Source organism: Echiichthys vipera (assembly GCF_963691815.1).
Source record: "Echiichthys vipera genome assembly, chromosome: 2".
NCBI classification, from domain to species: Eukaryota; Metazoa; Chordata; class Actinopteri; order Perciformes; family Trachinidae; genus Echiichthys; species Echiichthys vipera.
This window is the reverse complement of record NC_139827.1, coordinates 12507603-12524790: the sequence shown is the minus strand read 5'-3', so window position 1 is coordinate 12524790 and position 17188 is coordinate 12507603. Positions and strand designations below refer to the sequence as shown.

Sequence of the window (17188 nt, the reverse complement as noted above, 5' to 3'; positions counted from 1 at the left end):
GGTTATAGAAAACGTAAGTTGACTGAGGAAAAGGCAGAAATGTGACCTACATAGGAACCAAAGACAAGTTGACATCATTCCTTTGACCGGTGGAGAAGGCTACACCAGGATTTGGGACTGAAAACAGATGCTGATACTGCAGACTTTTTGTTGAACAGGTAAATTTTGCGTTTTATTGTCGTAGGTGTTACATAAATAGCCTCCATTAGTCTGTCTGATAAACGGCTATGTCAACACATGTTTGCATGTTAGCCATGTGGGGCGAGATGCTTTTTTCAAATCTGTCTCAGGGGGTAAACTGATTTTCAGTATGTAGACCATAGCTTTAATATGCTTGAATAACAACTTTTTGTTATGTTTGTATTCATATTTTGAAAATAACTTACTAACTGAAAATACTTTTTGAATTGAATTTTGTTAGTGTCAGATTATTTATAATGAGCACTGGTTTAAGGGGCCCCCTGGGAATTTTTGCCCATGGCCCCAACAGACTCTAGAATCGCCTCTGTCAACAGGTCCGGGGCTTTTGAGACCAGGAGGACCTGTGAGGGTCCCGGAGCCTTATGTTGATAACTCTCTGTCTAGTGCATGCGTATTAGCACGTTATGGTCGGTGTGTGGTGCAGTGTATGTCCGCTCACCTTCACTTGGGTTTGGGACAACACATAACGTTCAGTTAGCTGCTCCCTGCTGGTTGTTTCGTGCAAAAACAGCGCGACGAGAAGGAAAAAGGGAGAAAAGGAAAGCGGAGGGTGACACCGGGCCGTGCATGTTGTTGGGAGGAAATGGTATGCAGCTCAGGCGGGGCTGTTGTTCCTCCCTCTGTCCCGTAGCTTTCGTCTCATCTGTTTGTATTCACAAAGACAACAACCCGTTTTGAACCGGAACACCGTGCTTCGAGACTCATATTGTGGAAGTATCTCTACCCGGTATGTCCTAAACTGCACAGCTATTTAACGGCGGACGATGGCTTCAGTGCGGATGGTCGGCAAACTTACGGCGAGACTTTTGGGAAGTATTCAGCCTCTTCACTGTGGCCTCAAAACTACTCGTCCGGTTACATTTCTTCGACAGGTAAATTAACCTTTGACTAATTACTTTAATTCGCCTTTAACCGCCCGTACAACTCTTTAACCAACTAACTAACAAAGTAACCAAGATTTCGTTGATGAACTAATTTCCTGCTTTCTGAACGCAACATTGTAGACTTTAGCATTACTGTGGTGGATTTGAATAGTTCACTTGCACTGTGAAATGTAGGATTTTTTTTATCAGGCCTTCTGACCAGTCTAAAATGATATGTAAACTTTACAAATAGGAGGTTGGTTGGTTGGTTTTTACCTGTGCTTGAACAGTGTTTCACATTCCCCTTAATGGAAGTATTCACTGTGGAGAAAGGCACATTTCTGTCTGCCTGTCACTCTCTATTCCTGTGTCCTGTAATTGTCATACATAACAACAACAAAAAATATCAAGTGCATTACCTAGTTCTACAGGGATTTGGAAACATGAGCGATCAAACCCATCAGCCTTGGAAAGTGTGTATGACTGACCACTACTGTACATTAGCTCATTACTAAAAGCAGTGTTCATTCAATTACTCCCTGAGGAACAGTGAGTAGGTGGCTAAATATACTTTTAAACTTTAAGTAGAGACTTGCCTTGCCCTTTGCAATCCCAAGAGACATTGTTGTATGCTCTGCAGCCTAACAGCATAAAGCTATCTTATTGCATCATGTGCCAGAATTGTGCATCATAAGGCTTGTCTTTATAGTTCAACACTGATCATGATGTCCACGCCATTATCAAAGATGCAGGGTAAATTCTGTCTGCAGAAATGATCAAATGTATACAGTTGTGGGTGTAGTGAAACCCCACATGGCATCAGAGCACCACTAAAAGGTTACTCAACCATTTAATGAAAAATTAACTGTTGAATTGGTCAGTTCATTTTGTGTTTTATTGCCCAGTTTATCACCCATTGCCAGAAATTGCAGAGGCCAGCTATGTCATGGGCAGGCTGCTCCCAAGTGTTTGCCTCAAATCTCTCACAGTGCAGGCAGAACAGAGCTTATTGTTTTGCCAAGCTAATCAATCATCTTCATACTGAGTGAATGCCGGCGTACACGTTTGAGGGATTGTGGAAAAACACATTATTTCCGTTAGATGGTCAAGCTGCCATGAGTCACTTTTGCATGCAAGAATGACTAAGATGAGTTCTATTTTTAGACTGAATCATACATATAATCGGTTCAGTTTTCCTCTTTTCAAGGTACATGCTGTAAGCAAAGTGTTTCTATACTCCCAGAGCAGCAAAGCCCATTTGGACATTTAAGAGTAAAGACACATTTTAAAAACAGATCTTACTCATTGACTTGCTCAGTATGTTCCAAAGAAAGTTTATATTTTTGTGTTAAAATAAACATGTGTTTAGTTCAATGTTTCTATGTTCAGGGTTCATACCGTTGCTGGAAATCCTTGAAAACCCTTGAATTTTAGTGTGGTGTTTTCATGGTTTGAAAAGGATTTTTAAATTAAAAAGCGCTTGAAACTGCTTGAAATTTAGATTATATGGGATGGCAAATATGATAAAACACAGAGAAAAGAAGATATTTGACGGACTGAAAACCAAATTTCATGATCATATTTCTCCATTAGACAAACAATCATTACAGCTCTAACTGCAAGTCTACTTACACACATGAAACATTGGTTTCCTTTAATTTGTCACCCCTCTGTAGAAAGATAAACATAATTGTGGTTGTTCATAGCACAATAACATCTAGTTTAATGTGCTGAGCAAGTGCAATAATAAGTATACTGAATATACTGTATATAAATATGTAGTTTGACACAGCTGTAAGGTGCTGAAAAGCACAAAAATGCACCTTTACATGCTTGAAAAAGGATTTTGATTTTGGAAAAGGTGTAGGAACCCTGTATGTTGTGTTTGAACCTCTGATACAGATACAGCGGAAGCCGTGTATGTGACCCGATTTAAAATACACACAACAAGGGTCCCTGCAATTACAGTGTTAACATCTTTAAATCCCAAAGCCCCCCATAACCTACTGTTACTGGGTGAGTGTTTGATAATCAAAAGGCAGATTTTAGGTGCGATATCAGAAAGTCTGATTCAGTGCTGTGTAATATCCTGACCAAGGTTGATTAAATAAACAACAACTGAGATTTAGATATTGGACAAAATGTAAAGCTCTCAGTCATAAGTGTGTTGTTGAAAGGCTGACTGCACCACAGCTTGTTTTGAATGGCTGGTACAACAGCTGAAGACAGACTATATATAAATGCTGCTGCAAAAAAAACAGTTTAAGGAATCCCGAGAGCAAGCTGTCAGTTTTGTATGAGATGTACGTCTAGGAAGCAGTATAACAGGGATCGCTCTAGGTTGTGGATAATCAACTGAAAATGGATTTCCCCATATTTTGCCGAATAGATCTTTGCTAATACATTGTTTCTAACAGCAACTATAAACAACTATGGTCAGTGCAAGTAGACATGAGTTGAGTATCGAGTGGTAGTTTTCGGCTGCTCGCACTGCTGCTCTTATGTCACATTTAATTTAAAAAACTGTGAATCCACTGAGAGTCTGGCGGAGATCAAATCTTTAGCACTATCTGCTGTCAGGATTTTTTGTGGTGTCCTCAGTAAAAGATTGCCACTTAAGCCACATCAAGGCAAACACTTTAACTTTAACGAGACAACCTTTAGGGAGTCTTTTATGCCAGTGAGTGATGTCAGGTAATTTTCTCCTTTTCTACACTCATCATTGTAATGCTACAGGTATAATATGATGGAGCTTAAAATACTACTAAGCAGGGCAGAAATACGGACAGCAATTTGACAGTAATTGAAACTGAGTTTATGCAGCAGGGCAGTCATTGTTTGCTGTCTGTATTTACAGTAAGTCATAAAGAGAAAAGTGGAAGGGAAGCACATTTGTTTGCTTGAGAGGGTAGATAACATATTAATAGTTTTAAGTAAGATATATATATATATATATATATATATATAATGTCCTGCTTGGCTTTTGTAGTGGGTTTGCCAGGTCTGTCCATCACTAAAGTCTAGTTGGTTTGACCAGTGTGAGTGCCCCGGTCTGTTTGGGAGAGGTAGGCCTTTTTTAAAAGCACGTTTGCACATGTACGAGCATGAGCATGCGCACGTGTATGAGCACGAGGCCTACGGCGGTTCTGACGTCATTTTATGTGCGCCTGTTCGGACATAGAAAGAAGAAGGAGGGACCATGCGCGGACATTTAAAACAACGGCGGCGAAAGGTTCACGTTGGTGTGATGCAGAGGTGGCGTGTTTACTGCAGATTTGGTCGGTTGAAAATATTCAAAAACAGTCGGACAAGACGCACAAAAACTCTGAGGTCTATTGAAACATTTGTTGACAAAGCGACGCATCGCGATGACGTCGATCAACGCGTGTGACATGTTACGGTGTGATGACGTATAGGCAGGTACGAAGCATTCCGCCGAGGCCCAGGTAGTGTGAGTACAAACGAGCCTGGCTCGTGGGGGGAGAGGGAGGGGGGGGGGGGGCAAGTACCCTAAGGCATAGGGCACAGTACGGATGGACAGTGTGAGTGCGCCCTAACTCTGCTCTGTGACTCCTGGATGTTAGTGACTACCTGGCTAGCTACTGTTAAAAGACACATCATGGGAAGCCGACAGCTATGAAGTATTTTCTTCCACGTTTTTGACAGAGATCCCCAAATATAACTAAGGTTTATTTAAGCATGGAGTGACAACACTGCACATTGTGAAAACAAAACAAGTACGGGCACGGTTTCAAAATCATACATGAAGAGATCAGAAGGAAACTATTCAGTTGTAATGGCCATTACTTCACATATACATTTATACGATTGTACTTTGAGTGTGCTGAAATATTTAGAACATATATGCTTGAAATAGAGACAAATGTCTATTACACAGAAACCATAAGGGCCAAAACGTCATGGCAGCTGAAACAAGCTTTACTTGTCACTGACATTTTTGTCTGACAGCTGGCCCCATCTGCTGTCTTGCATCTTTTGTCATCTGGACTGGCATTATAATGTAAGACGGGAGAGGTTTCATTTCTGTCTGACTGCCAGTTTCTTCAGTGTCAAGCCTGGCCATGCCAGAGACTGTTTTTCTTTCCTGCAGCATCCACAGAAATAGAATAGGAATGAACTCCTGGAAGAAGCATGTGGACAAAATCCGTAGGGAGTCTTTCAGATTCGTGTTACACTCTGAAGATATCGGGGGCTCGTTCTGGGGTCCATCGCTGATCAGCATGAAAAATTCCTCAACAGAGCTATATTGAGAGTTTAGACTCCATTTACACCTGGTATTAACGCATCATCTGGGTCAAGAAGCATATACCCGTGGGGAGGGGTGACAGGCATGGTTAGGGGCTTGTTCCATTGTGTTTTCTTGTCATAAATCAGTAGCATCAATACAGTAGCGTCAGTACACCAGTATTGCTTCCCTTGACCTGGGACACCCCATGTTTATTGATGTTCTGTCACGCCCACCTAATTTGCATATTCAGCTCTGCAAGTCAATCTGTGAATTGCATATTAAAATAACAAGGACACGTATTTGTACAAGATGTAAATTAAATGGCAAATGTTTCCTCTGTCGTTTTTTAAGTAACTTTACTCGTATCTAGATACAGAGAACAAGGTAATACCAGGTGTAAATGGGGTTTTGGTTTTCAGTCTTTCATGAAACGTCAAAATGAGTAATGATGGCAAGAAACTGTTATGCAACTCTTGGAATATTTTTTAAAAGTTGAGTTTTCTCACCAGTCAGTTAGAGAGAGGCTATTTGAATATCTTTGTCTAGCACAGGCTGTAAAGCTTTGACTTGCAATCTGCTTGAGTCAAGTCATTATCGATACCTTATAGACATATGCGTAGGCAATAAAATCCAGTGTATTGTCTTGGTGATTAAAATAGGAGCATAAATATGTGACTTAGTTCTGTTCGGTCTTATCAACAACACACGCTATGTGGGATCAATAAGCCTGTGCAGAGTCCATGAATCACTGATTATTGACAACCCAGAGGGCATCAACCCACACATACCATGTTCACTTGCCAAAGAAAAAGGTGTTAGACTATTAAATTCATTCATGCACTTTGTACTAAAAATCTGGGAATTTTTTCAAATAACCCACTTTCCCTTGTAACACCTGAGGGTTCGACTAGTGCCTGGAACAAAAATGACCATCCCACGAGATTCTTATGCAATGTAAATGTAAATAAGACGAAGCTTAGATACGACTTGGCAAAGAAGGGATAATTCTATGATCCAAAAAGCTGCTAGCAAGAACGTTTGGCAAACCATAAATTGAATGTAATCAACAAGATTAACTAGCGCGTCGAGTGGTTCTGGCCTTCCCTCGTTCATTATTCCTTACTATATAGTCACCAATCAGACTTTTGTATTCACGACCCAGACCATGGTATAAGGGTGTGATGATGATGACTTTACTGAAACAGGTCTTAATGATAACAATCCAATATCGAGCATGTTAAGGTTCATTGCATTATACTATATGATACAACGTGGTCTCATGGGAGGGCGTATAAATAGCACGCCACTTTTCATGACTTGCATGACTTTTCGCGTGCATGTCTACGCATATTAAGCTTTTCGCGTGTCATTTAACGCCCGTAGTTCCCCAGGGTTAGGGTTAGGGTTAGGGTCTGGGTTAGGGTTAGGGTAAGGGTTAGGGTTAGGGTTAGGGCATTTCACGCCCGTTATTTCAGCCATCCTTCACATGAAATATTGATTTAAAAACAACCGACAGAAAGCTCCACCACTTCGTATTTCTCCGGAAAGTAGCGGAGAAATACGAACACGTGGGTTTTCCCTCAATGACATTTGTGCGTGAAATGACAACGCCATCTCTGCACTATACAAGTCAATTGAGACTACATGGCGTGAAATGACACGCAAAAAACAGGACATGCGTTGTAATTATACGCGAGATGGCTTAAGCGAAATAGCGTGTCATTCACACGCCTTTTAGTGAGACCAGGCTGTATGATAACATGTACTGATGGTTTAAATGTGTTCATAGGACAAAGGAATCCAAGAGAGTCTTAAAAGTAAAACAGCACAAGTGAAACTTTTACTTCCTTAGTGACTTCAAGGTAGTTATTAATCCGACAAACTAGTTAGAGTGCACTTCTCGTCCTTGCGTAATCCTGGGAAGATGCATTGCTGGCCAAAAGGGAAATTTGTTCACCAAAGCTGGCAGAGGCCAAGTTTTTGTGGCAGCTTTGTATTTTAATTCAGGACTGGAGGTTGTCGTTTTTTTGTTTTCTTGCTTTGGTAGAGTTGTTTTTGCTCCTTCTAAATCTGACCTTAGCAAACAGAACCTAAATTACCTAATCAGTGTGCTCCTTTCAGCTCCTATGTTTTGTTAAGCTAGGCTACAGGGTAAAGAAATGTTTGCTGATTTAAGCTTGGAGTATTTAGGCTGCATAAGAGCAAAAGTGTGGTACTGATAAATAAAAGTCTTGTCTCTCCTGCACCACCCATTCTGGTGGCATTAAAGACACAGATGAGACGGTCAGAATAACTTAGAGGATCACGTTAGACCTGCTTCACTAAGGACCATCTTCACATTCCCGTGATGTGATGAATAACCCAGCATTTGATTTATAGTAATATTATGCATCCATGGCTTCCATATTTTTATTCTTTTCTTTTTATCCCTTGATAAAGATACATATTTTACAGTATGTTTAACAGTCTGATTCTACCAAACATGTTATTTGTTCTACTGTCAGGAAAGGCGCTGTACAAACACACACCTTTTCTTTCCACCACCTTCGTGCTGTTGTACCGCAGTCCTTTTCGTCCCACTGTATTTCCTCCAACCCGTAACGCGACTGCATCATTAACTTGATGGCAGAAGACAAATGATTCAATGCAAATCATTTTCATGGTACAGTGCCGGCTGTTCTTTATGATGGAAACCGGAAGTAATTCAATTTCTCTTCTTAGCCGCCCTCATATTTCACCCCACCCTCACAGATTTTCCCTTTCCTCCTTTAAATCATGCCTGCAAGATATTGTAAGTTATTACATTATTATCACATTATTATCACATCTGAGTGTGCAGAAAAGTCCCTTTCTATTTCCTTAGTGGGGTCAAACCCTTGATGGGAGTGGGAGCAGATATCTTTAGGAAGTCTTGATGCAACAGGCCATAGCTCAGTTGTGATAGAATTAATGATGGAGAGACGTGCTGGGAAAATGAGGCTGCTTGTCACAGTGATAACCCTGATCGTTGCTTGAGCAGGAAGCCCCGGCCTGCTTCAGTGCAGAGGAGGGAGATGGCTGTTTGTCAACATATTGCTCATTCTTCTCTCACTCCTCTCTCCCTGATGGCATTGCATAAATAACAAATGTATAGCTCAAGGGGCAAATATACGTTCAGCAGATCGTTTTGAGAAAGAACCGTTGTGGAGCAGTGTAGTGCAGTGTAGCTCAAAAATGTAGGAAGGACAATGGATACTCTGCAGCCCCCCTGCGCTCTGGATATTGATCAGTTGTGTATAATTGAGAAGTGTGTTTTGTTTCCATAAGCAAACAAATGTTCAGTTGAGAAGCCAGTGGTGAAGTGAGTCGTCATGTGGAGAAGCAGTCCTCTGCACTACTTTCTGCAGGCTGTATGTGTCTTGTGACATGGCATGGGTGTGATCGCCTTGTGTGTTTGCTATGTATGCTGCATGGGCTTGTTCAGGCAATAGAGACTTTAACCTGCAGTCTGTTCCAACCCTTTGTTGTGTGATCTATGGGTGTGTCTGCCTCTGTGCATGGGCGTAGCCCCAATGAAACCATAGATCATGAATAGCACTGAGGTTGGACATTTTTCATTTAGCAGAACTGCAGTAACTGTAACGCAGCTGTCTTGCATTTGGGTGGAAGGCTTATAATCGAACTGTCTGTCAGCCTCACATCTTGCATATCTAAACAGGTTTTGACTAATCAGCATGCAAAACAAATGCCTTGAGGTATAACCTCAATTTATCTAAAATTCTCCTGATAAATGATCCTTAGAATGATCATGATCAAATAACTAATTAAAAACAAAAAAACTAAGAAAAAAAACACTCTAACATCAGCATAAAAACTACCTAAAATGACAGAAACCATCTTTGGGAAAAATGTATTTGATGTGTGTACTGATATTTTTTGTCCCATCCTCTAACATGGACGGGGCAGGATTTATGTCCTGTACTGCAGCTAGCCATCAGTGGGCGATGAAACAGTCAAGTCGTCCATCTTCAAACAGTCATTGGCTAAGATGGTTAACACTGTGAAGATTATCTGCTGGGATCATGTCACCATGCTAATGTTAGCCTTGATCTCAAACCCCTGCTGTGGTGGACACTCTTTCTCTACTGAGGCACATAAAAAACATTATTGCACCTATATGTCTGTCTTTGGGTGCTGCTTTTCAATAGTCTGTTTAAAGAAAAAAAGCTCAATACTAGGGCTCATTTGTCACATTGGACTTAACCCACTTGATTGTATAGAGATTATGTTTGCTCCAAACATAAATCATATTGTTGCCAAATTGTTCTTGGGTATTATTGTACTACTGTGTCACATCGTTTGTAACTGCCACATGTAGGTAAGAGAAATCAAAGGGGTATTTCTAATGCAGTGTGTTACAGACAGTAATAACCCTGGCCAGCAGCATGGCTTTAGAAATGGACTATTATTCATCACACAGCTCTCAAGCTGCATTATCTGCCAGAGTAACCACGTTCTGTTGATTTAGAATGGTATGGGTATTTGTGCACATAGCATGCAAACTTCCTAGATTCAGTCAGCCGTTGAATTGACTATGGTCAATGATCAAACACACACACACACACGTGCACACACACACACGCACAATCAGAAAAGGGAGAAATTGTCTAGCTTCCCCCTCCTTGCTTAGATGGACTGTTTTCACATTAGTAATATGAGCAAAATCAGCGCTCAACTCAATCCCCCGTTAAGCTTCTTTTGACGTGAAGTGTTTGCTGATGAGAGTGACTTGTTAAATGCATTTTATTGTCATGCATCCACTGCATGTGTTGGCATTCAGCACCTGCACCACTCAGTTTAATGAGGTGCTGCGGCGATGGCTATAAGCTGCTGTTCCAGGCTGTTTGACATACAGGTAATGGGTTTACTCCCTCTGAGGTTAACTATAGGGAGTCACAGAATAACCAGTCTCCAGGGGCAGCATGGTTCTGCACAGCTCTACCACAGATGGGTGATATAATGACAGTGAGATATTTCAAATTTGTCAACTGCCAAAGATTTATCTATACCAATTATACCATGGCAGATATCCCTGGCACACAGATAATTATATTTGAAAGATTTAGCTTAAAGTCTTAATCCGTAAGATTGGACATACCTTGTTCCTAGCGGCCTCTTTGGCGGTAAGGTGTAACTGCAGGTTAGCCTGTTCTTTCAGAGCTCTCCATCTTGTCATGTGTGCGGTCCTTATGTGTGGTGACTTTTTTTTTTGCTCTTTTGTAAACTTTAATGACACACATTCACCTCTGTACCTTCAGTCCGCCCCCTATGTTACCCTATGTTTAAATCCACACATGTTTCTGTTACACTTCTTCCCTTACTACAAGCCTGGCTCAGAAGTGGGGAGTTTCCAATTTCCTATTACAAGTGAACGCAGCATAACCGGCAGACCAACCACTGTCAGCAGCGTCACTAACTTGGCGGCAAATTTTAATATAGGGAGGGAATGTCTCCACAGACACACAGATTTGATTACTCAGCAAAAAGGCAAGTGATATCATTAGTGGGTCATATGATCAGTCACCATTATTTTAACTCACTCTGATTGATGAACTTAAAAGACAAATAACTAGATGAAAATCTTATGGATTATATATTGAAGTTGTATTTCATGAGTAAAAGCTGGTGCATAGGTGCATAGGTGCTAAAGCTCTGTGACAGCTTTCAGCTGCACAGTAACATCTGGAGTTCACACACAAGCCCAACAGCTTAAATTGTGCCTCATTGGACACTTTGGTTTGCTTGGACAAAGAGTATTTATAAAATCACACTGTCCTTTACAGTGTGGTGCACACACTATTATGGAGGTTATCTCCAGATAGCAAAAACATTTTCATGCCGTCTTTTTGTAATGTTTCTCTCTGCTTGTCTAGTATGAGTTGTTGCCTTCGTGGTTCATGTTAGCACACACTAGGGTTGTCAATTTATTTAATAGCAAGAAGCCAAAATGGTGATCACGATAAATATTTTATTAATCGTGCAGCCCTACCACACACAAAAGCCTCTGGTCATGAAGACAGTTACTCATGCTGTACTGTCTGTTAATATTGTTTTTCCTGTTGAAGCCTCATCTCCTGATCAGTGGAGTGTGAGGGACTTCTGCACATCTGGCCTCCGTTCCATCACTCTGCCTGAGGGCCTGTCTGCTTTCTCAGCCCATGAAAATGGAAGGCTCCCTCGCTCCTCTTTAATGGGATATAGCTTGAACTCCCAGCTGACCTGGAGGACAAAGAGGTGTGAGAGAGGGGCTGTCACATCTCCAGATATCAGTTGGACCCTTCTGGCTCTCAGATCGATAGCACCTTGAAATAAGATTGCTCTACACTATTTCCTATTTATCTTAGTGTTTCAACAACAGTAAGCTAGTGTGGAGAGCTTTTAGAAGGAAAGTGGAGGACATATTATCACGAATCACTACTTTTCTGCTGCTATTACTATTACATTTAGTACATTTGTGTTGGTTTTGTTTGACATTATGGAGATATTAAGCTGACTTTCTACTGTGTGGTGTCATGCTAAAATAGCTGCTTTGTAGCACGTCCCAGGGGCTTAAATATTGAGTAGAATTAGGAGTTTTCATGTTAAACTGAAAAAGACTACAGTGCAACCCTTTGGATGCCCTCTCTGTTTTCAGAAGTGTGGGAGAGTACCTGATAGTACTTCTTAGTGAGAGACATACAGGCATTTCATAAAGCATTAAAGTCTACAGCTGATCATTTAAGGAAGTGGTGCAGCAGCAAAAATGAGCAGGTTTAGTCAGCAGAATTTGTACTATCAGATGGTCAGATTAAACACCAGTTAGAAAAGGGAGTGTAAAGCCTTTCAAAAGCCACCCATTGTTATGAAGAAATTCTTAATAGCGTCCAAGCTCTCAGAGCCAAAGCCCAGAAAAGTCAATTGATGTGGTTTGTTGTTTTTTCAGATCCTTCTTTTCAGGATGCTCTGGGTCTGTTTACTTTCCAGTGTTCCAGTTTACCAAGGGAGGGGGGGTGTAGTTTAAGTACAGAGAACTAACTGAATAAGCTGGTACTTCTATTTTTTTACTATTTCTTTCTATTTATTGTTATTTCTTTCAGGTTCAACAGAGGCTGCCTCTACTAGGAAATTGTCAAGCTCTTTTCTACAGTACACCCACACCCTCCAGTGGTAATGTACTGTTACTACATCCACATGATAATACATTTCTTTATGTCACACTGCTGCCCCCTGCTTCTGATGTTAACAGCTTCTGCTTCATCAATGAGCTTGACTTGATAATCAGTGCACAAGACATGTAGCATAGACAATGATTTCCTTCTTATTGTGTTGCAGATGTGTCTTTGAGGTACAAACATGGCCGTTTGGTTCTGGAGGTCCCGTTGCCCTCCAGGAATGAGAAGTGTCTGTTCTTCCTCAGACCCATGCTGATGAGCGTAGGAGACCTGATCTCAGATCTGCAGAAGGAGGACCCCGGAGCCACCACCTCCATTTTGTCCAAGGGTAAGACACAACGTGTGTTACTGCAGCTATGCACAAAACAGGCCGGTCACATTCTTGAGGTTTAAGTCAGTCAGCTTTAACCATTTTTGTTGGAACCTGGTCTGTTAGGAGTGAAAGCACAGAGTGGTTTGGCACTGCCTGCTGAATAAAATTTTACAAACCATAAACTCATTTTCACCACTGTTGCTAATTTGCTCTAACATCCACCCTAAATGTTTAAAATGGTTAACCAGCTCTGCACACTTGAGAGAGCAGTAATTCATTGTAGTTTGCTTTGAAGCTCAAAACAGTTCTCTGAAATATACCTTCCAGGCTTAGTATAACACTATTATACAACAAATGAGCCCAGTTTTTGGTCAAATTGGGTTTGTTTGTTTGTTATATAAAACCTTTCATGGCTCCAAAAGGTGATGTTTAAAGTCTTTTTACCTTAGAGAATTAAAATCTTAAATCAGGTTCAGTTGGGGCTTCATTAGCCGCTACTAGCATAACACACCCAAATCTCTGAACAAACGGATTGTGGGTAATATAGGCAACTGTTTTTTGTCCTGCCTCAATTTTCTTTCATCCTTTTTTTTTAACTGTCCATCGCAAAGTTATAGGAGTGCAGTGCTAAATTTATGGAGCACTTCATAAATGTGGGCATGAATCATTCAGCAATTCTGGCTGGGGTGGTTTAATTGGAAAGAGTTTTAGAGGCCTCAAGAGGTAAGTATATCAGCAAGTAAGGCTGAAATATATATATACAGATATATATTTTCTCTTCCCTTTTAATCATCTTGGGAACCCACCGCAATAGGTGATGTACAGACGGCTACAGTTAAGTATTTTAGCTTTCCATGTTGGTCTACAATGCAGCGCCCCTGCAGTGCATTTTAAGTACAGGGTGTGACTCACATTCTCCTGACTGGAAAAATATGCTTTTTTTCTGTAGTAATCCACTGTCCTTCTACACGAACCTAAATGCATCACAACACATGCAGGCTCATTGTTCAAGTGTCCTAAAATCAATACCTGAGGCAGTTTGTTAGGTTTCATTTCAGGAAATATGACCCAAGTTCTGCAGCGATGAGTAACTTTGTTTCAACTCACTCTTTTTACAAGTAAATTGTTTTTGTCTCTTTTTTTGTATTTTTACTAAGTTTATGTCTGTCTAACAACCTTTTGCTGGGCTATAAAAACTCTAAAGTTATATGATTGCAATAAAAGTACTGAGTTGGACATTTGTCTCTCTGACAGATGGAGAGCCTGTAGCAAATACTACGCTGCTAGACGCCCTCATGGAAAAGGACTTCCAGCTTGTCATCAATGATGCAGTCTATCATGTCTGCTCTCCTGAAAAGGGTACAAACACATTTCTCTCCTGTCATAAACCGTCCTCATGTTGTCTGCTTAGGAATTACAACTTAGGCCTGCTGATGAATAGCAACTCCTCTCATCTTCATCCACCTTGTTGGATCTTCTGTTGCAGTGTGCACCAGCGAGCAGCAGGCCATGGAGCTGAAGGACATGAAGCATGTTGTGCATCTGCTGCACACGGCGCTCCACCTGCCTGAACACCACCTGCTGAAAGAGAGGGAGCTGCTGGAAAGACTGGATAACCTCAAACAGGAGCTGTCACCTCTGGAGAAGGTATGAGATGTGTCTAAACATCTGTATGCCATTAAACCTCTTTTTCCCTCGTTAAATCCCGTTTTTAGGATTATTTTGAAAGGAACCAATACCATTTCATCTTTATTGGCTGGTAACGCATCCCTTCTCGTGTCCTGCCTGACTCTGACAGATGAAGGCACAGCTTTCCCATACAGCAGATTTCCAGAGCTCCAGGGTTGTCTGGGCCGGCATGGCACTGTTATCTGTGCAGGGCGGCGCTCTGGCCTGGCTCACCTGGTGGGTCTATTCATGGGATGTAATGGAGCCCGTCACTTACTTCATCACCTACGGCACCAGTATTGGAGCTTTCGCCTATTATGTCCTTACCAAACAGGCAAGTCTCCTGGATAAAAGACAAAAACTTCAGTCTTGTTCTTTTTCCATTTGTTGACTGATGTAAATCAAAGGAACAGTTTAATATTTTGGGTAATTCGCCTTTTTAGTATAATGAGAATCTCACTAGAACTGTTATGTCCACCCATTACGTTGGAAACTACAGCCAGCAGCAGTAAGCTTAGCTCAGCACAAAGACAGGAGCGAATCTCTGTTCCCTGGGTCCAATATTCCCTGGTTCAATATTGTCTTAATATGGCACATTAAGGAGATCTTTCAAATGGTTTAAGGTTAAATATTTAATGTAGGTTTTCTTGGGTCAATATGTTGAAATCACCCACAGTTTATAACCTACAATCACTTCCAATGTTAGTTTATACCAAGGGACCTGTGTCCTGGGAACATAGGGAAGATCCTCTGGAAACAACTAGCCTGTCTCAGTAGGAAGGTAACACAATCAACCTATCAGCACCAGAAAATTATATATGGGGTTAAATGCTGGACTAGTTATTGGCTAGCCTCAGTCACTTTATGTCTCTGCTGCTTGCCAGGCAACTTCAAGGTGACGACAAGACTCTGTGAAGTCATTCCACACCATAAATCCACAAATTGTTGGTTTTAAGCTTAGGTTATTGTATGGATCAAACAGTAATTTGTGACCATTAGAGGTGCGGATTATGTATTCTAGAAACAGAACCAGGCTAACGGTTTCCAGTCTTTATGCTAAACTAACTGCTTTCTAGCTTCTGGCTGTAATTTCATATTTAACAGATATGAGAGTGATATTAATCTTCTCTTCTAACTCTTAACTACTCCTGTAACATAGTTATTTAAACCTGAAGCGCTGTTGAACTAATACGTTTTTCCTGCCCAGATTAATAGCAAATTTGCTTTAATCTTTCCCTCAGGATTATGTATACCCAGATGTTAAAGACAGACAGTTCCTGCATTCCTTTTATAAGGGGGCCAGCAAGAAGAAATTCAACGTGGAAAAATACAATGAACTGAAGAATGAACTGGCTGAGGTTGGTTGATTCACAGATACAGACACTTTAGAGTCACTGTGTACCTCACACACATGTTTTGGACACATACAGATACATACATACAGAGGAAAGAACATGTAAACTTCACATATGCTACAATTAAACTATTTCAGCACTTTAAATGTAAGCGCAAAGATGGAAGACAAACTATTGTGTTTTCTTAAAAATTCCATATTGTCAGAAGTATCAAAATGCTCAGTCCACAGAGAAATGCACACATCCCATATTCAGAAACTGCCTTTAAATGACCAATCAGAGCAGACTGGGCTTTTTCGGGGGGGGGGGCTTAAAGAGACAGACACAAATACATGCAAACATTTCAGAAAGAGGGTTAATTCAGGTATATTTAGACAGACATTGTGAGAAAAGTAATGTGTTTTTTTGAACATTAATTCATGTAAACACGTTCTAGTAGAAACCCAAAATACAAGCATGAACCTGATAATGACCATAATATTGAACCTTTAAGATGTCTATTAGCAAACAAACTGAATCGACAGCCATGCTAGCAGCGCCTTGAGCTAAAAGCTAATGTCAGCATGCTAACTTGCTCACAATCAAACCAACATGCTGATGTTTAGCGGGTATAACTGTAACCATGTTAGTCCATTGTAGTTTAGCATATCAGCATGCTAATGTTTGCTAGTTAGCACTCAACAGAATGTACAGCAGAGGATGATGGGAATGTCATTAGTTTTGCAAATATGAACCCAAGTCTATATTTGACCTAATGATGGCACTAAATTAATAGTTAAGGACTTATTCCGATATTATATAATTCATGCTGAGATTAACATGAACCAAATTTTATAGCAATGACCGTCTGCCCTCTGAAAATCCTGCTGAAATAATCATTAGTGATAATAACAAGTGGTTTGTGTGACTGTTTTCTGTGTCTCAGGTGGAGGAGGACCTGAGACGTCTGAAATATCCAACTCAATTTCAGCTACCACTTGAACAGATCCAGCCAAAGCCATGAACGAAGCCAAGCCGCAAATAATGGTCACTCACACTTAAAACACTCCTGAGGAAAAATAAACTTATGTTCTGCTTTATTTTGATAATGGCACCTTTTTACCTGGAATCCATATCATTGTGTATTGTTTACTGTCTTGATGATGATGCCAGTTATTTCTTTGAAAGAAAGTACAAACACTGAGGACTATTGAAATAAAAAGTATATCCCGAACACTAGGAGAATCTCCTGTCTGCCTGATGAATTATTGTGGTTGTTGTAATTGTACTCACTGCTGGAAGACAAGTGAAAACCCTGAATTTGTGTTGATTTCAGGGCACAGGTGAAATAAAGACATCACATGAATACA

The 17188-nt window shown here is 40.7% G+C and overlaps 1 protein-coding gene across 1 annotated transcript; it reads left to right on the top strand.

Annotated features, from left to right (window-relative positions):
* Positions 1 to 624: 624 nt before the first annotated feature.
* Positions 625 to 17039, top strand: LOC310962845 (calcium uniporter protein, mitochondrial-like). The gene is made up of 8 exons (XM_083935443.1): positions 625 to 1073; positions 12429 to 12498; positions 12664 to 12831; positions 14071 to 14175; positions 14303 to 14463; positions 14615 to 14818; positions 15726 to 15842; positions 16765 to 17039. The coding sequence occupies exons 1-8, from the start codon at positions 966 to 968 to the stop codon at positions 16840 to 16842; spliced, it is 1011 nt and encodes a 336-aa protein (XP_083791569.1). The 5' UTR covers positions 625 to 965; the 3' UTR covers positions 16843 to 17039.
* Positions 17040 to 17188: the final 149 nt, after the last annotated feature.